General features: G+C 42.9%; 1 protein-coding gene across 1 annotated transcript in view; it reads right to left on the bottom strand.

Annotated features, from left to right (window-relative positions):
- Positions 1-27,481, bottom strand: part of CNTNAP5 (contactin associated protein family member 5) — a 462,074-nt gene that overhangs the window by 105,296 nt on the left and 329,297 nt on the right. The window contains exon 13 of the mRNA XM_019480590.2: positions 19,088-19,288. Coding sequence (XP_019336135.2) covers positions 19,088-19,288 — 201 coding nt within the window. The remainder of the gene's footprint in view (positions 1-19,087; positions 19,289-27,481) is intronic.

Here is a 27,481-nt window from a genome sequence, read left to right as displayed (position 1 = left end):
ACATCTGTTCACATTCATGCATGCAAATAAATACATCCACTAGTAAGTCTCTCAGGCTCAGATTAATCTTTATCAAGTTTTCCCAGTGCCACTGAGGCAAGAGGCTAACAACAAGGTGGGGGAAAAAAAATATCTTTACATTTCCTTGAGAAATGGTACTAGGAAAAAGCTTTAAAATGTCAAATAAACACATTTAATTTGCATGTTTCAGCTCCCCCCGCCTGTCTCTTTGCAACCGCTTTCGCTCAAGCCCCATATTTTTATGTCTTGTTATTTGAAGGGCTACCGGGCTGATTTCCTTCTTCCTCACTTGATTGCTTTTTTGAAGTACTAGGTAGAGCCTGCTGGAGTCACGGTGAGCCTTGACTTTGATTCAAATAGGTGAAGGATTAGGCTTGCTCATTAGATGCACAGCTACAGCACCTTCTCTGATTCTGCTGAACTTTCCCTTTTGAGCAAATACAGCAGGTAAACTCAAAAGCCATGAAATGTCACTATTAAAGGTGGACACTTAAACCAAGGTACCTGACGAATTAGCCCTTTCTTCCAAAGGCATCCATAAAAAAAAAATGCAACCCTGAGAGATTTCCTTTGGCCAGCCGTGCTCATTGCAAAGTCAAAAAGAGAAAGCTAAGGTTATTGTTTTCTGTGTGAAGTCCAAATATGCTGAAAAAGCATATTATTCCCCAGACTTGCAACTTTATTGTTTTTATAATTCACAGCTAAGGTCACAAGATGTCAATTGAATATGTTCTTCTGCAGCACCGCTCATGTCGCCATTCTAGTCCAAGTCCTAAACGCTCCTTGATTGTTTCAGTTCCTATTTCCAGCCGTATGATTTAGCACTCCTAGAAGAGAGAGAGTCTACCAATTAAGGCACAGGCTAGAAAATAAATTTGTGTTTTGTTCCTAACTCTGTTATAAACTTGGAAATTATTTAAGTCCGTTAAAATCTCTCAGGACCTCAACTTCTCTATCTGAAAAATAAATGGGATTAATATGTCCTGTCTACTCCAAAAGGACAGGTTAACTCAACAGAACCAATTTCTTGATCCAGCTGAAGTTGGCACAGGACAAAGTGTGCGGTACTGTGGGATTTCTCTAGTAGTTTTAGAGAAATCTGATCCCGCTGGCATGGTGGTATCATCCCCATTTCAACGTATCTTGACACCTCCAAATAAGCTGGCAAACATAGGAAAGGAAAAGAGAAATCACCCTTGCTCACATTCCCATTCACACTGTAACTGGAGAGTTAAGTTCATAACTTGACAGACCAGGTTCTTTGGGTAAATGTGATATCTTTTATTAAAGCAACTCGAATAGTTGGAAAAATTCTTCTTAGCAAGCTCCCGGGCACAACCGCCCTTCATAACTTGTCATTTCCATTTGCTCTTATTCCATTTTATGCCGGTTTTTACCCTGTGCCCATCACCTATTAACACTTCTGCTTTCCTTCTTGAAGCATACGGCTTTATGAGTTATTTTGTCTTTTAAAGTGAGCTTCCCTAAGCCTGTTGGGGGTGGCAGCATACAAATCTAAGAAATAAATAGAGAAGAAACTGTCTTCCCCAAAGTAAGCAGCTTGCATTGCAATTGCATGAGGCATCTCTCTCTGTCAAACAGACACACACACACACACCCCCCCCCACACGTGTGCACACACATATGCATACACACACACTTTAAGCAATTCTTAACAGGAAAAGTTAAGTTTTGGGGTGTTTTTCCCTAAAGTGAGATTGACTGAAGTCCTGGCAGAACATCTGTCTCTAAACCAGGTTTAAAACACGGAGGCAGAGTGACCAAAAAAAAATCTAGGTGTAATAGCGGATAGGGGGCTAAACAAAATCCAGGAGACCCTATCCAGTACCAACCTCACGTGCTTGGTTAGCAACATACTTTACTTCGGTTCCCCCTGTTCAGTAAGATTATATCTTCAGTAAGATTATATCTTCAGAGTAAGAAATGCCTCTGGACAAAAATCAAACCCTGGGATCTGGGACAGACATTCAATATACTGCTCTAATCTAAACCAATTAAGTCTAATACTACATCCAGGTTTATCTTAGACTGACTGGGCTCCACGGTTTTGAAATCTGTCTATGTGCGCTGAACTTCTGCTCTGTTACAGGTTTAGACTGGTTTCTGATCACTTAGACCAGTTTCTGTGCAATGTCTCTACCTAGCCAAAAAGGCTGCACTCTTGGCAGGAGTCTCTAGGTGAAACCATAACATCAACGGCAGCAAGGGCCTTGCTCGAAACCTGTTGGAGTTAATGAGCGTATTTCCCTTAAAAGGGAATGTTCAACATGGAAAGATCTAAAGATATTAGAAATGTATAGTCTTTGTCATAGTTAGCTTTCCCAGCAGTGGAGAGGACGAAAGCAGTTGGTCAAACAATGACCAAAGGAAACCTATGGAGAACACTGGCCAGAAACAGAAACTGCCATAAAGAGGACAAACGTTAGCATATAGCCCTCCTCCGAGATAGGGATGCAGACAATGATGCTTTCATATAAAAAAAAAAACAACACACATTTGTGCTGTTTTGATCAGACAATTGTCATTTCCTGTCATTTAATTAATGTTGCGGTTAAGCAGCCATAATTGTCCTCTGGGTATTCTCTTAAATACATTAAGAATGGAATTGAAGGCTTTCACCACGTTATAGCTGGACACTTTTTTCAAAGCTCCTTTCTCCGTCTGTGAATTATTCATAACACACTTCAAATGGGCTCTTCTCGATAAGCTAATTGACCTTGTCTGCATGAAGCACCCACTGCCTTCCTTGGGATAATTAATTCTGTGATGCGGTCCATTATTTAAAGGTAATGACTTTTCTTTAGGTTAGGCAATATATTATTATTACTGCTCAACCAGTCACTTAATTCTGCACTTAGAACATGCAAGTTTTCACCCTTTTGCAAAGGGTTACATTACCTCTAGTAATGTCATGTCTTAACAAGCCACTCTTTTGAAATTACAGGTGCAAATTAATTAGGCCAAATTAAATGACATGCACATGCACCCACTCACAAACCCAAAATAAAACACACATCCAGAGGAATCAACTCTTGCGCCAACTTTCCAACATTTACCGCTTTGATTGTAACCCCAGCTGGTTGTTCCACAATTGTGTGGATATATGAAACCAATTTATTTAGATAACTAAACATTCAAGTGCAAATTCTGTTTGCTGACTGTGGGTTTTCTTTAGGTTTGACATTTCAGTTCTGCAATTAGCATTTACAGTTGACTACCGGAGTGAAGCGTACTGCTGTATATTTTCAGAAACAATTCAACTGGAGTCCAAGAAATGTTAGTGTTTCTCACATGCGTTGGCCCTAAATCCATTTTAGTCAGGCACTAAGGGAATCCACAGGCAAGAGAAAATCCTTAGGTGCTGTTGAGATGTTTTAGAAGCTGATGCACTATTTCTTTCCCAAATGCCAGCTCCTTGCATCCGTAGGCCATTCCAGCTGGCTAGTCCCACATTTACTGGATTGGCCCCCACAGCTTGATGATCCCAGTTTTAAAGAAACCTTTGCATCCATCATTCCTTCATCTGTACTTCTCTGATGTACTTGAGCACTGGGGCTTTGGACTTTTGATTCCTGGAGTGCTCCAGTCTTTAAACTCTGGTGGTAAGCACAGTATTCAGTCATTGCTGAGCCACTAGCTCCATCTGTTTCCTTGCTGCACAATGCACTTCATGTGGTTCAGCATTTAATCTTCAGTTTAATACCATTTCATTATATACTTCTCATCCTACAGTCTTCATGGAGCACTGGCCTAAGTGAGCATGTTAGCTATCTGAAACTGCTTAATTCATTTATACACACATAATGACACCTGTGAACTATTTCAACTATTTTGGCTCTGGTTGTTTGAATAGTAACTTAAAATAAGAAACTTAATCTGCCTTCAGCAGGGGACTGACTCGGTGACTTTGTGAGGTCCCATCCAGCCCTACGTCCCTATGATCCTAAAGCACCACCTCTGATTTGTATTAGATGATTAACAATAGAAAGAAACACCTCAAAGGCTCGATCTGCCATCCTTTGAGCATTTCCCTCTCTAATTGTGCATGGATACCATTTTGCATAAGTGTTCAGGTACCTCTCAGTTTCCAGGAAGCCCTTTAATATATCAAATCTGTATTACATAATATTATTTTTTTTAAATCACACATTTGTAATAACACAGACATACAAATGATATGCTTTTTCTAAATGAATTATATAAATAACGTATTAAAGAGGTTCCTAGAAAGTGAAAGATCCCTGGCTACTTCTGCAAATATATATCCATGAACAGGATTTGACACACACACATATACACATATATAGCCCTCCTCCGATTGTCCACGAACACTGTTCAGAGAGGGCTGCGACTGCCATTAAAGTGAAAATGAACTTTTATTTTCAGCGAAATGTCCAGAAATAGAGTTTTTGAAATGTTCGCTCGCATCTATTTTTCACTCTCAGAAATTCCCCATGGAAGAAAAAAACACAAGTCTTTATCTGAAGTAACACCATTTATAATGCACTCAAAAGATTCCCATGGAGTTGAGCTATAATTTGTTGCTGTTTATCACTTCACTTGAGCTCAAACCAACCCAAGAAAGTTTTGTCTTCATCAAGATTATTTGCAACGGCTGTATGTGCTGAATCATACCTTATTGTGGTTTACGGGTTTCATTTGAGTAACCACAGTTGTACACTACACATCGATAACAGCTCATGTCATTGTTATGCCGTTATGTTTATCCATTAGTTTCTCTTTTCGTGCCACAACCCAATTACTACAGTATTACAATGGGACTAATGGGCTGTTTCACTTCGTTCCTTTATCTATTCATTCTGACAATGGTGCGTTTCATGGAATATAAATTTCATCCTTTGAAAACATATCATTTTTTAGTACAACATGACTAGACACATCTCTGAGCCTTGTAGAGAAGTGAGATGAATGGCCCATGGTGGCATTTTGGGAGGAACATATCTCCCCTCTGGAGGCATCAGTCGTGGATAAAGCGATTACTCTGCCAAGAAGAGGAGGCGATTATTCAGTCAATAAAATCCTGGTCTATTTAGCAGAGACTCCTATTGTTCTGCTGACTGACTGGAGCCCCCAGTCTGTCTTGTACATGTAGTAAATGGAACGCAACATTGATTCCCTTTGCCAGAATTGAGGATTTACATGTTCCCTGGGAATGAAATACCCAGAAATCGGAAGCAGCTGCAGCAACATGGTTAACAAACTGTCTCTATATGATACTAATGGACAAGAGGCCCTAGTAAGTTCAGGTATGGATGGTAAAATGATGCAAAGGGCCAAGAGAAGGCCACTGTGTACCCAACTACATGGATCTGGCAACATACCCTACCATCCCATGCTCCATTAAGACAACAGCACTTGATGGCAATGGCATCACAAAGGAGGAATGGTCATCAGGATCCTGACAAGCGAACAATGGAAAAAATCTGGATGCCTCGCTTCAATAATTCATAGTATTACCGATCAGAGATAACTGAATGGAAGTGTCTGAAAAACACAGTCTTGACAAAGAAGATGCCAATTGAGAAGTGGCTCTGTCCTGCTAGTGGACTGAATGATCAGTTTGTCCTCATCAGTGAGGTGCATTTATTCTTCATAGGCTTCTGTCCCTTTCTCAAAATCACAATTAAAATAAGGGACAAAAAGAAAAAAGTTGGCATTTAAAATGCACCCTTACATACCATTCAAGCCTTTTCTTCCCCACTATACCTCCATTCTCTCTACATTTCTGAACACATCCTGCCCCAGGTTTTGAATTCATTAGCAAAACAAACTTACCAGAGCTGCATTAGGATTAAGAGGAGGTTAGACGAAAACCTTGCTGGGGTTATTTGACCCCAGTACTTTTTCCTGCCATGGCAGGGGGTTGGACTTGATGATCTGCTCAGGTCCCTTCTGACCCTACCAACTATGAAACTATGATTAGTAACAGAAAATTGAGGAAAAGGGGCAACTAGGAACAATTATCACCTTCTCTGTTCTATCTCCCCAGTGCCACTGCCAACATTTTGGTCTAATTAAATGACAAAGCCTGAATAAAAAGAAGGATGCAGAAAAGCTACTGACTGCAGACTAAGTGACTGGGAACACTTTATCCATGCACTATTAATGATGATGTAATGAAATTGCTGGATCTTATAAATTAGACACATCATTTTTAACTTTTAGGCAAACGAGAGGGTTAGGTACCATGAGGATGAAAAATTAAAATCCCAAATAAGAGAAAAGAGAAGCAGGTAGCAAAAAAGCTCAGACCAGAAAGCTCTTTGAAGAAAGCCAATCCATCATAGCCCTCAGCAGGGCTAGCACAGGCCTGTGAAAGATTACTTGTTGCTGCCTGATGTGGAGGGGTATATTTTTTCTGAATTTATCATGCTGCCCTTCCTTTATTGTTGTGGGCTTTAATATTTCCTAGGAGGGAGGAAGCAGCCCTTTGTGTGCAAGTATTTATCATCGCTTTCCAAATCTGAATGAGTCCTCAAAACAATAGGAGGAATAGTGGAGCCTCTGAGCCCAATTTGATGGCTATTAGAGTCAACAGAAAGACTTGTACGGACTTTGGGTCAGAACCTATAGGCAGAATGTGCATGTATCTCTCTAAATCCATAGAAAAGAAAACATCCAATGAATGATCTGGGTTGGCAGGGAAGATTCAACCCGCTACAAATAAAAACAAAAACCACAAACCAAAAACAAAGCAAAAGCAAAAAACAAACAAAAAACAAAAAAAAAACACCAACACACACAACAAATCAACCACCATCACAATGTCACGCGCACAGAAAACGAGTCACAATGAGGAACCTGAGCTTTGAATGGACCTTGGAGAGAGAGAGTCTCATCCTTGCCCTTGAAGATGTTCTTCTCCAGTTCATGGGCAAAGGACACTGGTGGACAAGGTGATGGCAGTGTGCTCCATCTGCTGTAGATGTTTTACTGCTCAGCAGATTTCAATCCATTAGGTACTAACTCAGACATTTTGATGACCACTGCGTAATAATCATGCCAGATTCATTACTGGGTGTCTTGAGGTGTGTCTACACTGCAATGCCAGGTGTGATCCCCCTCAGAGGAAGTGATAGCTGTGCTTTAAAGTCAGAGGAACAATAACCAGGAACCTGTGGTGACCTATGCTTTAGAATGGGATGTCCAAACTAGCTGGAGACCTTGGATAGAGACGCTAATTGCCACCTTGTAATGAAGCTCCTACTACTCTATCTTTACCGTTAGGCCTCCTCCCATAGTAGAGCAAGGATGGATGTGGTAAGCCACGTTGCAGTAGCACCCTGCAGAAATCATCTCTCAAGAACTTATGCACTCTTACTCCTTCTAATTCCCCCAAAAAGTCAGTCACACAGTCCCACTGGGATAATTTTCTCTTGATGGCCTCAGACTGCTTAATTACCAAGATGAGCATCGGGGGTCTCATAACCTCACACTGAAGTAAATTAACAGTCACCTGCTCTGTGTGTAGGGGCATGGATAGGCTATTTTTGGGGATTTTTTTTTTTTTTATATAAGAAAGGTCTCAGAAGAAAGATGGGCATCTGGAAGAATGAGTTTTTATTCTGGGACAGGCATTGGCTCAGTGTGTAAACTTGGGCGAGATGTTTAGGTGCTGCATCTTTGGCATGTTCAGGTAGGAACGCTCCAAAGAGTGCTCTGTTTACTGGCAGCAAACACAAAAAATGTGTCGGTGAAGCTAATCTGGGGCACCCTCCTGGGCTTCTTTCAATTATGGTGGAGTTTGACATACAAGCAGGAGACAATAGGCAAGGCATGTTCAGGAATGTCCCTATCTGGACTGATGGACACATGGGGTAGGTATGAACATGGCACTTTCCAGAAGGCACAGATGTCTCACTCCACTCCCCTTTGAATTAAGGAGTATTCATTTTGCTGCTCATCCATTCTCCTCTTCAACTGAAAATTTCTATGATTTTCTCTTTCAGATCTCCTCTTTGTAAAATGGGCATCCTAAAGCTGAAGCTGGCTCACAGCCCCCTCTATGCATGCAGGTAAAGACATGGTGGGATCTTATGTGTGATCCACACCATTGCACATTAGATCCCATTGAGTTTTATTGCCAGTGCAGGGGGAACTAATCCCAAGCTCCCTCCACACCAGCAAGGAGCAAACTTGCATGGCTGGCAGCCTCCTCAGTTGCGAGGCTCCCAGTTTCCCACAAACCTGGGTCTGGGAGATTGCAGCAGCTGCGATCTCCCAGGCTGGGGTGTGCATGAAACCCCTGGGGCTGAGGGATGGTGCTATGCCCCAGGCTTGGGGTTTCATGCACCCCCAAAACCTGGGAGATAACAGAATTTGTGATGCCCCAGACCCAGGATTTTTACGCATATCCGAGCCTGGGAGATCACAGCTGCCACAAACTCCCAGGTGTTTCACACATCCCTGGAGCAGCTACCAGCTGCTGGGACCCAGTCGGTAGCTGCTGGGGCTAAGAGTCCCCTCAGCTGTAGGGCTTCTACCTCCGGCTGGGCATGATGCATCCCTGTGGTTGGGCATAGCCAGCTGACAAGGGTCCCAAATTAAATAACTCAAATTATTATACAAATTATTATACAAATTAAAGCTCAATAGCAACCAGCCATTGAGCTAGTACACATTTTCAAGGTCTAACTTTATAGCTGGCTGGAGCTTTTAATAACATGATAGTTACTTTGCATCTGTAGCTGGTCTTAAGTTAATTTCACAATTAACCAGTTAATTGTGTGATACCTGTTAGGGGTGTGTGAACTGGGCCTTATTCAGTTTGGATTTAGATTTGGCCCAAATCAGGGACGGTGATTTGATTAGGTAATTCAGATCACTGTCCCCAATTTGATTTGACTGAATCCAAATCTGAAGATTCGATGCTGATTTGGAGAATCAGCGATTTGGACACAGACATAGCTTTAAAAAGTACCGGAAGTACTTCCGATCCTCTTCCAGGTCTGCTGGGGAGCACACTGGGGGGCCCCTATGTCCCCCCAGCTCGGCAATCAGCCACAGGGGGACCCTGGGTGCCCCCCTACCCCAGACCCAGGAGAAAGTCACCGAGCATTCACAAGCTGCCTGTTACCTAGAGGTATGTAGAAAAAACATACAAAACACATTTAAAGCTGTGTCTATGTCCAAATCTCTGAATCTTTCCAAATCGCTCTGAATCGATTTGGAGGGTTCAGATTCGATTTGGATTCGATTTGAATTCAGAGATTCGGCCACCGAATTGGGCCGAATCTCTGCCAAATCAAATCAGGGACTGAAGCTGAGAACAGCCCTAATACCTGTAACATGTAGAGGGGCCCATAGGGATACCGTATGGAATAATTAGATAACCTTTGTAAACTGCTAATTGAAAAAGGCACCTATATTATATATTTCGAGGGAGTTGGGGAAAGTGATGAACCTGGGTGGTTTTGTTTTGGGGACTTCTGACTTGCATAGCAAAAGGCAAGTAATTCAGGATGGGCCACCCCGTGGTGAAACCTTTCTCCATTAGTGTGCGAGCCCTCTTTGATTCAAAGCATTTTGGAACAAACAAACTCAAACGCTTTAATTTTCTCTTGCATGCTCAATCTGCCTAGCATTGCAGACATTAAACAGCCTCTCCAAGGAAATGTTTAGAAGACTTGTTTTCTTTCAGCTCACCAAGTCTTTTTTACCTCCTTGACAGGTCTCCATCAGATCATATCCCCAAATCAATCTGTGGACAAGCAATTTGTCTATTGCTCTTTCGATGCTGCTTGAAAGGAAAAGAAAAAATGAAAACTCAACAAGTTTTCAAAAAGTGCTCAGAGGCACTGTCTCCATGTTCGCTTACCCTCAAATATTAAAAAAGAACAACTTAAAAGAATTGCTTTTGGGCTCTTTCTAGATTGGTCCCAGAAAAACAAAACTCTGAGCCATATAATTGTCAAGGAAGCCTCTTAGTTTACTGCTGTTTGAAAACCACAAAAATATCTGCAAGCACAATCTCTCTATCGGTCTTTGTAGGGTTTTATGGGTTTTTTCCCCTCTTCTCTCAGTCTTCCAACTTGCAAGAATAGGAAACTCCTTCTTTATGGTCACATCAAGTCAAATGCATTGTCTTCAAGAATTAGATCAGGGATGAATTTGGTCTGAGGTAATTCTGCTAGGAGTCAGACCCACACTTTGTTATCTGTGCCCTAAGTGCTTTTTGGTTCTCCTAGCTTCACTATGGAAATAGATGATCACATTGTTCATGGCCTTGTATACCTTCTCCAAGCACCTTAAATACAGCTCTGGCTTCCTACAGAGAAGATAGCTCTTGAGGTCACAACAACAGAGGGTGTGTGGGCTCCACCCCCTGGACAAATGTATTCAGATGCTTGCGCCTTAATTCCCCCACCCTAAAAATAGGGATTAAACTCACCAACCTCATAAAGAGGTTGAGAGACTTGGAAACATTAATTAACCTAAACTCCTCTGAAGCCCTCAGGGCCTTGTTACATGGTAACTTTAGGTAGCTTCTGGAGCTCTTGACCCCTGGACTGGCTGGATGTTAACACCTTTGAAGTAGCTTAAAGCACTCCATATTCAGCTTAATGTTACCCCACTCCAGAGTAGGATTATCTTTAATCTGCCTAATTTTGCTCCTGTTCCATTAACTTGTGGCCACTCTCCACTGTTTTTCTGCCCAAGTTCAAGTCCTCCAGCATCCCAGGAGACAGTGGGTGAGCTGAGAATCCAGGACACGGAGCCTCACCGGGAGCAGAGCCTGTTCACGTGGCAGCATGGGGCTGCAACACTTGCTCTGCTCAGCGGGGAGAGTGAGACGCTCCTTTCCCCTACCTCTTAGTCCTGCCCCTGCTCACCAGGCCTCGAGTGGCAAGTCACAGCTGTGCAGGTGAGGGGCAGTCAGAGCAGGTTTTTTGCTGCCCATGAGACTGCTCCACTAAATCAAACTGCACCGAGGGGATTATAATTTCTTTATTTTACAGGGTGAAGTCTGACAAGGCCTGATAAAGAGGATACAGAGTTGCACATTAATATTGCTATAGTCACACCACATTTGCTTTGGAAGAGCACTTCTGTTTCACGGGTGCCGCCAGCAGTTTTTTTGCTTCTCCAGCCAAATTCAGAAGTGAATCAGAGGGCATTTTTGCCGTTGCAATTTACACCTTCATTTGGCCCCCCTGAGTGGGTATATTTCAACCAATGCAGGTGGCCAAATTCAGAGTTGACCCATTAAGGAGAATCAGCTCAATGCTGGCCAATGGGTGTGAATCTAATGGAGCCTAACTGAGCCTACTGCAGTCTAATGTACATGTTGATGGAGCTGTAAAATATAAGCCTCATTAATCATTGGGTCTTCCAATGTCACCTGTCAACTCTCCAGTTTGGGGCAGACCAGACACAGACTTCAATGAGCCCAAGACACTCACAGTAGGGCTCCTGCATGCAGTCACCAAATACGTTCATTATCCATCCCATGCTCTCCTCACCCCCGTAGCTCTTGTGAGGAAGAGAGATAATTCCCCCTTAAGCTCAGAATATTTCTTTGTTGAGCAACGGGTGGGTTGTTGTCATAACTAATTATGCACTATTCTAACAAGCAGTGGATTAGCTGTTTGTTTCTAATTGTTCATTCCTGACTCACAATGTGCTCAGTACTGCACAATATGCAGTTATGAAGAAAGCTTATAACTTAGAAGACAGCCAGAACCATGATATTCAGGAACAGTCGCAGAAAGAGACATTACAAAAAATATCCTGTTTATCATGTCGATCTTAGTACCCACTTGGGTCACTCAGGAGAGATGCATTAATAGGAAGGACAGGGAGGAGGATGGGGGTGGTGGGGGGGGGTGGGGTGCCTGGCATATTTATAAATTAGTTGCCTGGTGTATTTATGCAATTGTTGTCCAACGCAAGCCATCAATTTTCAAATGGCTATTTTTAGCTTGCTGTACTTGCTGCTGCTTGATTGCTAAGCTGCACAATGTTGCATTGTCCCATTGGTTTCGCATGACTGGTAGCAGGGCACAAGCGGCACAGAGTGCCAGGGGCTCTGAATGAGAGAGGTATTGGGAACAAAATCCCTAATATCTCATGGATTCCAGACCAAGGAAGCATCTCTCTTCCAGCATCTGCTGCAAGGGGACAAAGCAGGTAGCCATGGGGCCCTGGAGTGATCTTTAAAGCCAGAAGAGACTATTGACCAGGAAAAGAAAATGAGACCTTTGCAGCAGGATCTTCGGTCACTGCAAAGGAATGAAGGATGCTTTCCAGAGGCTTTGCTTAGCGAGCAAACAGGCACACCCCCAAACCTTCCAAAAAGCCCTTCCTCACCAGCCTTTGAAAACACAGCCTTTGGAGGCACTTTCTTATGTGCCCTTGGGTAATACATCCATCTAGTGCTCATGTAAACTACAATGCCCCACCAGTATCCACAACAGAGTTGGTGCTGCATAGCATCACAGATCCTGCCAAACCACCACCCCAGGGGTACAGCTGATGCATTGTCGCTTTTCCCAGCAGACCTGCTACTGCCGGCCAGGAGGCAAAGATATCAAGTTCTTTCCCTTTTCCTTTCTTCTCCTGGCTATTTTTTTCCAGCTGCTCCCCATGCTTCCTCACAGCTGCTTCTGTAACTCACAGTGAAGCTCAAAAGGGAAATCAGTGGCTAGGACAAGAATGGGAGGCACTTATTCTACCCTGCCGCCCAAGACAGAAGACAGGGAGCATGCATGACTGAAGGAGTCAGGCATCTAATGGAGGGGATAAGACTGAGGACAGAAACATGTTGTGTATATTGGTCACATGGTAGACAGGGCCAGGGGAGGCCAAGTTCAAAGGAAGGAAGAGTTTGGAGTGGGCAGGAAACCAGACACTTAGGGAAAAGGCCTGATGGAAAGGAGGTGGTTGTGAAACCAAAGGGTGAGGAAAGATGGTGGCTGGGTGGAAGGAGAGAGAGAATGAAGGATGAATGAATTCATGCCTCTGGCAGAAAGGGTTCTTTGGGTAAATCCGATCTCTTTTATTAGACCAACTAAAATAGTTAGAAAAAATTCTTCTTTGCAAGCTTTCGGGTACAAACGCCCTTCTTCAGGCAGAGGAAGCGTCTGAAGTCAGCAGTGCCATGTGTGACCTTCTGCAAGGAAATTCACCTCTGTGAGCCCCAACCCTTCCCACTGTGAAAAGATGGCTAATGGCAATGATGCTTAAGTCACATGTATATGACAGAACCTCAAGGTTTTCAGAGGGAGGATGTTTTATATCCACCATCCCAACAACGCCAGTTATTCTTGGTACGGGCAGACTCCTTGCATTTCACTACCTGCATGCTGATCACAATGGAAAATCTTTTTTAAAATGGCCCCCAGATCTCTCTCTGGGGCCGATAACCTCCACACTATATTTCTACTGTGAACTGTGTTCCAGATGCTCTAAATATAACTTGGCTTATTTAGAGCAATGCTTGTGAGGGGCTGTCAGCACTGCCACTCTGGAGTGGAGAGACGAGATGGGATGGTGGATTGCACAGATGGCTAATCAATCATTCCCATGAAGAAGATTCTAATTACCCAGTAATAATTACACCATGCAATCTATACCTGACACCCATCAGGCACTCTCTGTAAAAGGAGCCGTTCTTCGAGTGTGGGCTCCCCTGCTCTCCGTTGTTTGGTACAATGACAAACTGTCACTTGATAACACAATAACAATGTAAAGTACCTGGAATGGCAACATGGAAATTATCTGTGAAGGGGAAGGGATAATAGTGAGGGAAGACTTGATGGCAAATTGCTGCTTTCTTGTTATTGGTCTTTTCACGTTGCCTCCTGTTACATTTGTGTTAAAAGTTGGTTGGATCCCAGTTTGGTGCCTGCTTCTCTTCTCAGATCGATGACATTGAAGACTTACTTTGGAATTAGACAAAGGCTAGAAGAGCTGAAAAAGCAGCTAAAGCAATGCTGGTGCCTAGCTAAAAATACCCACCCGTTGCCTCAGGAACAGAAGTCAAGTCTGGATTTGAGTTCCACTTGGAGAGCTTTGCACAAACTGCTGCTAAACATGAGGGTTAGAGAAAGAAAACCAAACAGAAAAATAAGGACTAAATGTGGGAACGATGAAATGTAGCTGGAGGAACAAGGGGGCATCAGTGAGGGTCACAGAAGAGTGCTGGAGGAGCACATGAAGGTGAACCTAGAGACTGCATCTGAGGAAGAAGTGCAGTCTGAAGGGGTCATTGCATGAGACTGTGACACTGAGTGTGGAGGCATTTGAAATTGGAGGGCGCAGGGGATAATCAAGGTAGATCCGAGTACTGTGCTAAGGCAGACAGCACCAGCTTGAAATGAAACATCTGTCTACACTGAGAGAGATCCAAGAAGTAATGTTGTTCCCCACAGTAACTAAGCACTTTTGGATCAGCAACTTCTCCTCCGCATTTGGAACAGGCACCTACCATCCTGGTTACTTACCCTAGGAGAGATATTAATTTGCTAAAGACCAGAAGCCATTGTCAATGAAAGGGAAAATCAAAGGAGGGAAAGACAAGAAGAAGCAGACAGGAGACACAACTGCAACTTTATTCTTTGCTCCCTGTGACAGATCCTTTGTAAAATCACAGCCTATGTAAGCATGCTGTGAGCGCTGGCAATGGACCAACCTGTCAGCATATTCCTTTGTTTCACAAACCCATCACATGCATACCTCCTAATTTGGGCTTGCTGGGTCTTCTCTTAATTTGGTCTGCTCCCCCCCACCCCCTCAGGCCCCCCACCCTTGGGCCTTGTGAGCTGGTGTCACTTTATCTCATATTATGGAACAGTGTGGTACATGCCCACAATTTCCCAGACTATGTGTATATCCATTGGCCTTTTTCCTTGCGTGGGTTAGACACCCTGCCTGCCTTGAAGGCTATGCAACTGTGCGAGACCCAGGCTTTTAGAAATCAATTAACTCTTGCTGCTGCTCTGGATCATTATTCTAATGCATATCTATTTTACCTACAAGCCAATTCCCACTAAAACATGGGGATATGTTGGAATATGCTAACAAGTTGGCACAAAGGAATATGCTGGCACTGGAGAAATGTCCACCGAAGTGTTGCAGTGTTAGCTATCCAGATACAAGTTTAGCAGGAACTATAGTGCTGCCACAATGCAATGTATGGAAGTCTCTAAGCATGTCCGTTTTGAAATTTTCTGCTTCCAGAAATTTGAATAGAGCGAGAACAAGCTGAGGGCACATCCAGAACATAAAAGCAGCCATTTACTGGGCTGTCCCCATCTAGCCCAGTATCCCGTCTCACACAATGGCAGGGTGGAAGCTGAGGGAGGACGTGAACCAGACCTGCCCGTTATTTTCCACCCCTTGCTCCTCTACCATTGCAGTTTTCAGTGTTGACACATTTAAGAAGTTGTAAGTCAAAGGCTGCACCTCTATCTATCATGATGGATGGACATTTCCTCCATGAATTTGTCCAGACTCCTCTTGAAATGAATAAAGGTGCTATTATCTCTCTAAGCAACTTGGCTCGTGACAGAGTATTAAACATCACCCCTTCCCCATTGCCTTAGTAACATATCTTAACCTTTAGCTCAATGCATCTCAGTCTCCAGTGTCATTGCTTTGCTAGGACTATCAAGGGCTTTACTAATTAAGACTAATTATCATGCTGGCTCTTGTGACTTAGATTCCTCTGCCACAGACCAACCAACAGCCACAAGGGAGTCACAGTTGTTGGTCAACAATTATGAGTTTTAATTCTGTCCAACACCGTGAAAAATCAGTTGTTCCTTGATGAATACACACCATTCTGAAGCACGCAGACTGCTTGAAATCAAAGCCAGTGGCACAGACAGGCAAATCATACAATAATGGGAAATGCATTTCTTGCTGTCAAAGATGAATAATCAGCTACACCTTAACATGATACAGAGCTGGAATGGATATAGGAGCTGGACAGAACAAAGCTCATACACTAACCACCAGACTGTGGGTCTCATTCTCAATGGATGAAAACTGGTTCCATTGAAATCGGCAGGTTTGCACCAAGTTACACCAACTAAGTGTTTGTCTCCATGCACAGGAGGGCGAGGGAGTGGGGAGAACAGAAAAAGAAATGTCTTGATATAGACTGGAGGAATTGCAAAGAAGGAAAGTGTCTCCCTTGGTTTCTATCTGATGCAATCTAGCAAGCTCTGCTTTTCTAGTGCAACCACTGCCTCGGCATTAGACGAATGGGTTTTCAAGCCACAGCATGTATTATCACCACTGAGTGAAGTGGTAAAAGCAAAAAGCAAGAGAGAAATCTCCTCATTGCTCCTCTGTAAACAGGCCAGAATTTAGAGACATAAACTACAGCTTTTCTTTAATGGCAATCAATGAACCATGCTAATTATGTGAACTGTCTCTTAAAAGAGGGGGTGCAGAAGGAAAAATGACCAGGATGAGAGTTGAATTGGGCACAGACATTTTGCAAACCCTGTTCTAGAAAAAAAATGTTTTGCTGGATGGTGAGAAAAGGGGTAACTAGAAGAAATATGAAGGGTGCAGGCTTCCTGTCTTCAAATCTACCCAATTATTAATGGGGCTATTATCAACGAAGGCCTCTGAATTTACAGATTGTATTGTAGGAAAGGAGCTCAAATTGTTTTGTAAACCTTAACTAAGCCTCACGACATCTTTGCAACAGCCAGAAGCCCTGTTCCTCCCAAAAGTCATGCAACTTAGGCAGAGGCAAGCAACAGAACTGCACAAGTCCTAATTCCCAGTGCTTTGCCCTAATCACAAGACCGTGCACTCTGAATACTTCTGAGTATAAATTACAGAGACAAGGATCTTCTGGGACATGTGAGAATGGGCTGGCACATGCTCAAGTACCGCTTGTACTTGTAGGCATATATAGGTCATTCCCAAAGTGTATGAGTTGAATTTATGGAAACTGGAAGCTGTCTGAGATGGGGACAACCGCTCCCCATCGTATTTGTAAAATGAAGAGAATGACAGGAGCTGAGCCCTAATCATGGTCTTGCAATACCACTGCAGTACAGATGATCACCGTAACCAACAACAGAGAGATTTTTGCAACAGAGGGAGCTTCAGCTACCACAGATGTGTGGTCATTTGGGGCTTATGGAAAGCCAGGGTTTGCTTTTGCATTATTGACAAGCATGCAGCCAGAAGAGGCTATCCCTGCAACGCTGTCACTTCGAGAGCTCACACATTTTATTTGTGTTCATGTTTCACATCGTGCTAAAGTTGCTGCCTTAGGCAATGAACAAAGCTCAGGATGACAAATGCCAGACATAATTAAAAAACAGAGGGGGGGGGGGAAGGGAAAGGAATAGAAAGCTGGCAACATCCACTCCTCCATGCTCTATCTTCCAGGCTCTGCAGTTTTTCTGATTCATTGACCCCAGCTGTATTAAAGCACTATGAGCCAATGCAACTGTTGCACAGTCTGCTGTCCCAAAGAGATGATGACCTTCACCATGATACCTGCCCCCCATTAAATCAGCCACACTACTGAATGCCACTTCCACCCAAATCCCACCCCTCAAATCAGGTACCCCATAGATGTCGCAAATCAGTCTGTCGACAAACACAGCAAAACATGCCTATTGTAAATTGTCTTCCTACCCTGGTCTGTACATGGCTGGTGTATGACTTGAAACATGACGGTTCATCTTCTACAGTTAAGCTACATAGGTTCATTAAAAATAGGGCTCCTTTTGCAGAAGGAAACCCATCTAATATATGGACAATTGGTCAAGATACACAGAGGTCTTTGCACATGCACATACACATAGCGGCTTGCATGCCACTTAAAAAAAAAGATCACTAACTGATGTGTTGATAACAGATCAGGAGCGGTGCCCACACACAGCACTGTGAAATCACTACATGTCTATTTTAAGCTGTATTTCCCTCTTACAATCCAACCTACAGCTAAAATAGACCACACATTTTTCTCTTTCCTGATATCCTTTATGTGCTTTTTTTTTCTCCTTCGTGCCTTACTTTGTGTGCTGAATACTTACCTCAACTTTTTTTTTTTCGTAACCAAAAGCAGATCATTTTTTGGTTATAAAATTCCCCCTGAAACCAAAAGTAGCAACTCATAGCTTTTAAAAACATCTCATAGCCAAGTGATCTGAAGAGGGGACCCGTGGGTATTCTGCATTGCAGGCAACCCTGTGGGAGCAGATCTAGTATTTCAAATCCATGCCATCTCCTCCCATGATTCTGCACATATTTAACATGAAGCCCCTTTAAGACACTGCCAGCATGTCCATTAGATTAGCTTTTGCAACCTGGCAAGTCGACAGAGTTGCTCTTGTTGGCATCCAATGAGTCAAATCAAAGCACCGGGTATCGCAAGTATAGCAAATAACTAAAAGTTAATTTTCACGGACTCCAACAGTCACCCTTATTCCTGTTCATTTGCCTTGGCTAAGTGAGCGTGACTGCTTGAATACAACAGGATGTCTGTGGGAAGGATATCCTCCAGGGACTTGCAATTACAAGGGCAAGTTGAGCCCTACATCTGGCTGCCACTATATAAATCAGGCTAGGAAATCAGATCCTTCTACCAGGAAAGGAACTGAGTTTTGCCTCCAAGAGCCACTCCTGTCCCTTGTGCTTCAGGGCTGGCTTTGCTACTCAAAAAGGCTACAAACTTCTTCTCTAGAAGCACTCCAATACTTGGACACACAGTTCAATGAATTTCTATTCTGAGTTATGGTCCACAAATACATTCAAGGGGGATGCATTTAAAAGCAATTAAAAGCTGGTGCGATTTAAAAGAGGTATCCTGCATTCCAGAAATGGGATGTCAAGCTTTTCTTTGCACGTGTGTGTACGCATGTGCACAGGAGAATACAAGTGTACAGTGCTCTGCCTCATAGGTGAGCTTACTCTTTGTGAAATGCTAGCAAAAAACTCTTTGCACTGCACAACTGGATTTTTTTCTCACTTCAGTTGCAGTGCGGGCTGTGTCTACTCTGTAATCAATAACAGTTAACAAGAAAAGATTTCAGTTCGTGGTACTTACTTGGGGTGTTCAGCAAACGTGACTTTTTGCAGTAGTAAGCCGCCTCCTGCTCGCAGTGTTCGGCACTGTTGATCATGGCTTCAAGCTGCTCCATGCTGCCGTTGTAGCTTAAATACATGGTATACGGCTTCTCAGGATTGGCTCCATGGACTCGGTTGAGCTCGGTGTTGTTGTGTTGCACTGCAGTCCAGATCTTATCTTCTGTTAAAGGAAGGGAGCGATCAAAATGGGTATCTCAGCAGAAACAAGAGGCAATAAAGGACAGAGAAGTAACTGTATTTGCTACGTTGCCTATAGAATTAGCAAAACCCAAGATCTGGAAATGTGATAAAAGGTGGATTGGATTGACATTAGAAGCTCCCTTGCCAAGTTACAGACCAACCCGCCTGCAGAGTCAGAGATAAAAACCATCAGCGCCTCTGGAACGGCAGGAGGTCCGGAGGGATGTCTCTTGCCAGGGACCTGGAGTAATTCAGATGCATTTCAGCAGTCTTTGGCCTCACTGGAGGATGCACATTGTAAGGCCTAGGGGTGATAATATCTTCCTTTTGCAAACGTATCTTGATTTGAGAGCGCACTAGTCATTTTATAATAATAAATGAACCGCTGCTGAGCTACTTATCCAAACCACCTGACACAAACCGCCAGCTCACCAGGAAGGTTAACATGAAGATGAAATTCATAGTGCTGTGTTACACAAGTGGGTGTTTCCAGGAAATCAGAATATGCATTTTATTTCCCAGTGTTCACATTCTTCTGCACTGATCTCAAGTGGTACCTTGCAACAGTCCCTGCTCAAGGTAGTACCAACACACATACCTATACTCAATCTTATATTGAAGAGTTTTTGTCCATCAGGACCCCTTGAAAATCACCCCATTTTTCATTGCTGAAACTCCCTACTGAGCAAGCATGTACTTAAAAATCTGGCCTTATACGTGTGCAACCTGTGGAACCAACCGTGCAAACGTTTCTGCTAGGCATTGTGCATGATGCCACATTAATGTGAATGGGATGGCACACTCAGGTCTGGAACGAGCCATTTGCAAAATCAACCTTGTGCTATACATTTATTAACACCCATGCAGTAGATGCCTTCTTTGCTGAATAGAGAGAGTGTCACCCATGCATTGCAGTGCAAGTCTGATGGATAAGCTGTAAAAAATTAGCGAGTTCTAATATTTCTAAAGAATTGTACATTTTCAGTCTTATTTGCAGAAATGTGAGCGTGGTAATTGAGAGAGGTGAGAACTGTGAGGAGGATCAAGAATACTTCAATGTGTATGTGTATAGATAGCTATAGATACAGCTATAGCTTTAGCTGTATCCCATTTTGATATAGTTATAGCTATATAGCTATAGCCATAGCCATAGATATATAGATATAGATGCAGAGAAACCCGAGGCTGAGGCTGCATTTGGTGCTTTACAAATTGATTGTAATTCATGATACTTTTGCAGTTACTTCTCCTAATTTACACTTCAAGCCTAACAACTCTATGGCTACTAAAAACAACTGTAATACATTCAAGACAGATTAGAGAGATTTCTGCAAAATATATTCATAACTGGATGGATTAGAAAGACTTCTGCAAAATATATTCATAACGGGATGGAAGCTTTCTTCTCTTGAATATTATCTGTCCAAAGACACTCAGATGACAGACAGATAATCATGAATACCTGGTGATGGAGAAGTTGTGCAGAATGTCAATTCCAAAACCCCATTGCAAGTATAGGAGAAATTACTCTCCCAACAAAATGGAAAGACCTTCAAATGCTGAAAGTCTAAGAAGAGTTAGCATTCAACAGTTCAAACAATGATTCAGAAGGCTCTGGTCATTTCTTTGATGATAGATAGGGAGAGTTTTGCTTGTAAATCTCTAATTCAATTCAGGGGTTCTTAGAGAATTGTGGATATTACTTTCCAAACCTTGAGGCTGAATTTGAACTTTAATGATCAAAATTTCAGTGTAATGTGCAACAAACAAAACATACATTATAGCTGCAAGAGCTGCTACAAATTTAAGTGTTTTCCAGAAATGACCCCTAATGTTGGAGAGAAAGCATGTGACCAGATTCAAGGCAGCAATACAACATAATACCCTAAGACTCGAGAAATGTCATAAAATACTCATGGTGCATCTCAAGGTAGTCATCCATAGCAGCCAGTCTCTCTCAGATTTTCCTCCATAGTCTCCAAAACTAACAAGGCAAAAAGGGGATTTTCAGAAGCAGCTGAGCACTCACCTACCTCTGCTCCACTTGAAGGCAATGGAAGTTGTACATTTGCCTTAATTGCCTATGGTGTTGTATTGGCATTGATTATCTTTGAAATGCCCGTGACTATTCCTGCAATGTTGCTATTTATGTTAAAGAGCTATTATGACAGGAGGGAACTACTGGGTGGTGAAGCCTGGGCAAGAAGAAGCACAACAGATTGGAAGCCATTAGCCAAGTGTAATAAAAAGACAATAAAAACAATGTGTATTGTAACGGTAATAATAATGCGATATGTAGAGAGCCATTATTTGCCCAGGCTAACATCACTTGGCTTTCAGACCTTTGTGACACCGTACCCTGTGCTCTGTGGGTAACTGGTAAATTAGTAGTAACACGTTTAAAAAAAATTAAGAAAAGTCCAGGGAAAAGCTTCCAAAGCGCGCTCTGAAACAAAGTGGAGCCATTGCCATCAACTGAGACATTTGAAATGAGATGGGACAAAGCACGAGTGAGCATACCGCAGGGAACAAACCTGCACTGACAGGTGTATTGAACGGACGACCTGGCAGGTCTCTCCCTTATCTTCCTTTGCGGGTGTTCATTAATTCTCATTGGGATTGTTATTACTGTAGCTGTCCTGAGCTATTCCCCCAAGATCTGACCTTTGATGTCCAAGGCCTTCCCTTGTCCCTCTGTGATGTGTACGATATGGCAAGTTAACCACTAGTTTTCTATCAGATACTCTGATCAGAGGGAAAAAAAAAAAAACCCAGCAAGCCTGACAGCACTGTGCCTTAGAGAAGATGAAAGGGAGAGAAATGGGGAGAGAAAGGAAGAAGGGGCGTGGGGGAGGAGAGAGAGGAGATTACGCTCACTTTTAAGATGTCTGCTAATGTTCCTCTTATTCCATTCAATGCTGGAGCAACAGGAGCTGTGCCTTGCTGTGACATTTCCAAGATCACTGTGGTGCTGGAATTACAGATATTCACCATGTTCTTTGTCACAAAACAGCTCATAAAATACATGCCGACGGCCTGGGCACTGATGAAGAACAAGCACGCTACAGGGGCAACCGTGTTTATGGATGGGCATGAAACGCAGCATCCTACCAGCACCCAACAGTAACATTTCCCGGACTTGTTTTCATGCTGTATGTTGATGAGGTATTTGCAAAGCATCTGTAGCAGGCCGCAGATGAGGCTTTATACACTTACGTTTCTTCCTTTTTCGTCTTCCTTTTGCAAAAAAGAAATGCTAAGAGAGGCTTTAAAAAGTGTGGATTCTATGTGAAAGCCTGGAAGGGCATTTCCGACACGCCGCAGATGTGTGCTAAAAGACCCGGTGGAAACAGCTTTGCGGGGAGGGAATGGCTCTTGCTCCCGTCTCTGAGCATCTTGAAATGTCTCTCTCTCTGCACCAGAGGGTTTTGTTAGGGATACTATAGTTTCTAGTAGATGAAGAAGTGAGACCGAAAGAGGCAGCATCACATAGGAAATCTGGGACAAAGCAGGGTGCTGTCCTTTGTCCAGTGCCCTGCCAATTATCCCATGCATCCTCTTACACATAATGTCATAGTCCTCCAAGAGGACTTACTTGAAGTCTTAAAGTAAAATTACACGTTACATTTAGACCATGCTAAGGGCATTTAAAAAGCACACATGAAAGCTTGTTAACTTCTGCTAGGTTCCTTCTGAACATCTCCAAGCAACCCCAGTTAATTCTGGCCCAGGCTACCTAGCTTGCATTAGGGAAACTTGAATCTGCTCCATGGATATAAAATACACAATTTGCTCTCCCCTCCAGCATCCCAGGATGCAACACTCTGAGCCCACCACCCCTCCGCTAGCCAGAGAAGGGAGGGAACCCAGGTGTCCTAGCTCCTAGCCATGCCCCTGCTTGCCAGAAACCTCTAGTGCCGCATCAGAGCTGTGCAGGCATTATTAACCCTTAGTGCGTGACTGCACCCAGCACATTCTAATTTGAACGCCACTTAATTTTCCACAGATTTAGCGTGGTGTAAGTGTAGAGTGTAACTTCACCCTTATTCAATGGCAATCAATAAAGGGACATGTCTTTGAAACATTAAGGAGTCTGAAGTTAGGAATAGATCTGGCTTGAGGTTGACATAAGGACATACCCAATGGTTTCTCAATGACATTTAGGAAACAGGTAGATGAGACTAACCCCTTTTGATATCTAGCCCTCTGCAACAGTGTGTTGTTCTCACACTCACCTATTTGCCCTGGTTGCTCCTGAACAATTCAAACTTGACTATTATTATTTTTAAAAGCTTGCTCTCTTTCATAACTACAGCTTTGGCTTTCCAAACACACCTTAGCAAAGAGTGCTGTCTGCTTGAACAAAAAATGACTATCAGAGTGAGGCAAAATGCTTATTCTGAAATCTAATGAGCTAGGGACAGAAGTTGCACATAAACCAGTTCAGGTGATTAGAAACTGACTTTAACCTGTACCAGAACAGAAGTTCAGTGCATATCCACCAGTTTCAAAATGGCCGAAACTAGTTTAATATAAACCTGGTTGAATGTAGTATCAGACTTAACTGATTCAGGTCAATGTGGTTTAAAGAACTTCTGTTCCAGACCCCTTCCTTGTTAAAAAAAATCAAAGTCCCCTGCATCTCAGTGTGGGCTGATAAGCTTTGTGTTCTCTGCTGGCTTGCTTCAAAGCCATCACTGTGCAGGCATCCCAAATTCATCCCCCACCCTGAAACCCTAATATCAAATGAAGTCTCATTATGCAGCAATTCATGCTGGTGATGGCTTCTGCACATCCATTACTGAGCCTGGTGAGAGTGCAGCTTGCCAGTCCCCGCATCTGTCAGTGTTCAACAGGGGACAGAGAGAGGTGTGAGAAATTACCTGGTTTGCAACATAAAGGACCTATCAGTTTGAGATTCAGGCAAATATGAAGCACCAGCTAGCAGGATAATAAGAAGGTGGCGGAAGATCTGCCTGGAACAAATGACTTCACACTGTCACATTGCCCTCATCAACTCTTCGGGAAATGGCGGCGCACACCCCAAAGAACAAGACAGCAGAGGCACTTCGGAGAGTGCCTCTCACTTTGGTGCCACTCGCTTCCTGTCCACAGCTGCAGACAGTATGAAGAAACAGGGAGGGAGATTGAAATGCTCGTCCAGTATCATCAACAGATGTATGCAGTCCACACAAGCAGCTCCTCCCTACCTGCCCCTTTGTCTCAGAGTGCTAGCCAGGGACTGGGGTCTGGCAAGTCCCTCCCCCCAAGCAGCGAGTGGGGGAAAAGCCTGGCTCCCCCTCCAGGCACACCCCAGCTGGGAACCATGTAGGCCAGGGTCGGGGTTTAAACCCCTCCTTAACCATAGTGGCCTGCCAGGGCCTGGCCATGCCCCCGAACCCCTCAGCTCACTGCTTCTAGCCTGAGCCACTACAGGTATGTTCTTGTATTTTCTGAATCAAAAGTGAATGTCTATTCACTTGCAAATCGGTTCAATCTCTGCAGGTTAAACTAACCTGCAAACATTGAATCAATTCAGGCTCAGGCTTTTTGAATGTCTGTATTTAGCCATGATGGCAATTTGAAAACCTCCTTTTCAGAGGACACAAAGCCAAAGGGAAGAGTGGGCATGGGGGTGCGGTGAGGTTTGATTTCCACATGTGAAAATGTGTGCCACTCTCTACACTTATCTGGATATACAGGTGGAGCAGTTCTGGATGCAGCTCCTTAACTTAGCATTGGCACACTTCTGCAAAGATCCATGTCTTTTTAAAATATGGCTATAATCACCACGACTGGAGCTACTTCACTTCCTTTTGCTATAATTGATGATGTGTAGTTTTGGTCTCTGCATCTCAAACAGGTTGTGGCAGAATTAGAAAAAGTAAACGGCAACAAAGATGAGCCTGGGCATGTAGCATCTGCCATACCAGGAGAGACTAAGAAGGCTAGGACTTTTCAGTTTGGAAAAGAGTAGGATGAGAGTATATATGATAGAGCTCTATACAGTTATGAAGGGTGTGGACAAAGTGAACAGGAACTGTTGTTTACCCCGTCCCCGAATAGCAGAAGTAGAAACACACTGAAATGATCAGGAGACAGGTTCAAATCAAACAAGCAAAAATATGTCTCATGCAATGTGTAGTTAACTTGTGGAACTCACTGCCGCAGGAGGTTGTAGAGGCAGATAGTATAGCCAGGCTCAAAAAAGAGTTAGACAAATTCATGGAAGACAGGTCCACTAACAGTAGGAATGTGTCCTCTGACATCCCTAAGCCAATGGTGGTGAACCTCAGGAAGGGTATGACAGGGGACGGGTCACTCTAGATATGCCCTGCTCAGATGCTCTCCCTCTAAAGCATCTATTACTGTCACTTCCAAAAACAAAATACTGAGCTGGATGTTTCATTGCTCTGACCCAGTATGACACTGCTCATGTTCTCACCGTGTTAGGAGAAACATTCAGCTGGTCTGTAATTATAGGTGCAGATTAAGAAGACTATCACCTTTTCACCTCTATCATCCACATGAGTGGAGAAGATTGTGGTAGGTAAACACATCTCTTGTTCCTTTACTTCAAACACAGATGATCGTTATCTCTTTTGTGTCCTTATTGCATCTTTCTTTCCTCTACTGATTTCGCTAAGATGCTCTCTTCAGCTTGGGGTTAAGCGAGGGAATAAGACACCCACTTTTCTGGCAAAGTTTGCTGTTCCTCCTCCTCCCTGCTAACATTTTCCAGCTTTAGTATAGTATTCTGTTTTTCCTCTCAGTCACAATCTGTATCAGGCTCAAGCTGAAAGGCATAAAAGCTCTCCTAGACTGTAGCTACGACTTCTGCTGTATAACCTGGAAAAGCTAAATTCAGTCTTCAAAAGCAGATTTCCTAAATGCTTGTTAAACTGTTCCATAATGCAAAGGTGACAATGCTTTAATTTCAGGGTAATGCTACAGCTTTATGACTTAGCCGTTTTATTTAATGGTCCAATTTACTAGGATATTATGCTGTCTGTATTCAGTCCTCGGAGATGTTTTTACAGCACAGGACTTCGATGCATTCAGCACATTTCAGGCCCTCTATCTAGTTTCACCTATAGCTCCATCATCTTGCTGGAAGGCTCCAAGTTGCCTTTGACGGCACACAAATTAAATTGGGGGAATTAGAGCAGCTGGAAAACTGCTTTCCAATGAGTTCTGTATTGTCTAATTCTCATTTTTATTCCTCAGCTTGAAATATCTCCGTGGAACACATTTCACCCATGGAAACTGAATCACTCCTCTGTGATTTAGAACGTTTGTCACAAAACAAGATTATTCAGACTGATTAAATTGCCAACAAGCCAAACATACGGTAAATGTTACATGAGCAAGAGAAAAATTGCTCTGGGAGCTCATATGATGCATTTGTTTCATGGTGGCCCTTAACAAATGCCAAAGTTTGCCCTTACAACTGTACCTGCAGCTACAGGAGTAACATGAATACACTGAAGAACAGGCTCTGGCCATTTGATACAGTATTGTTTTTAGCTATGGCTCTGGTTAAACTGTGAAATATTATATAGGACTTGAGGCTGGGGTCCTTTTACATTCTTTGGGTATATATATATATATACACACACACACACACACACACACACAAACTCAGCCTCAACTCATATCTAATATTCCAGAGTTTAAACAAAAATCAATTTTAAAGATGAATGACTTGAGGCTGGGGTCCTTTTATATCCTTTGGGGATCTCTCTCTCTCTATATCTATATAGATATATAGGTGAGCACTATTTTATCAACTCTTTTCCCCAACCCCTTGCTATTCTTGGTTATTTAGATTAATGCCTATCTATCTATCTATCTATCTATCTATCTATCTATCTATCTATCTATCTATCTATCTATCTATCTATCTATCTATCTATCTATCTATCTATCTATCTATCTATCTATCTATCTATCTATCTATCTATCTATCTATCTATCTATCTATCTATCTATCTATCTATCTATCTATCGAAAGAATAGAAAAGGATCCCAGCCTCAAGTTATTCAGCTTTAAAATCTTTTTTTTTTCCTAACTCACTATTAAACTAGCATGTTATTTTTCTGCCTCCATGTTCCCCACACTGCCATGATCTGTGTGGGGGTCTGAGCAGCTTTCTCCATTCTCCTCCTCCTC

Source organism: Alligator mississippiensis, chromosome 4, assembly GCF_030867095.1.
Source record: "Alligator mississippiensis isolate rAllMis1 chromosome 4, rAllMis1, whole genome shotgun sequence".
Taxonomy (NCBI): Eukaryota; Metazoa; Chordata; order Crocodylia; family Alligatoridae; genus Alligator; species Alligator mississippiensis.
The sequence above is the reverse complement of the archived record's forward strand: the minus strand, read 5'-3'. Positions and strand labels throughout refer to the sequence as shown.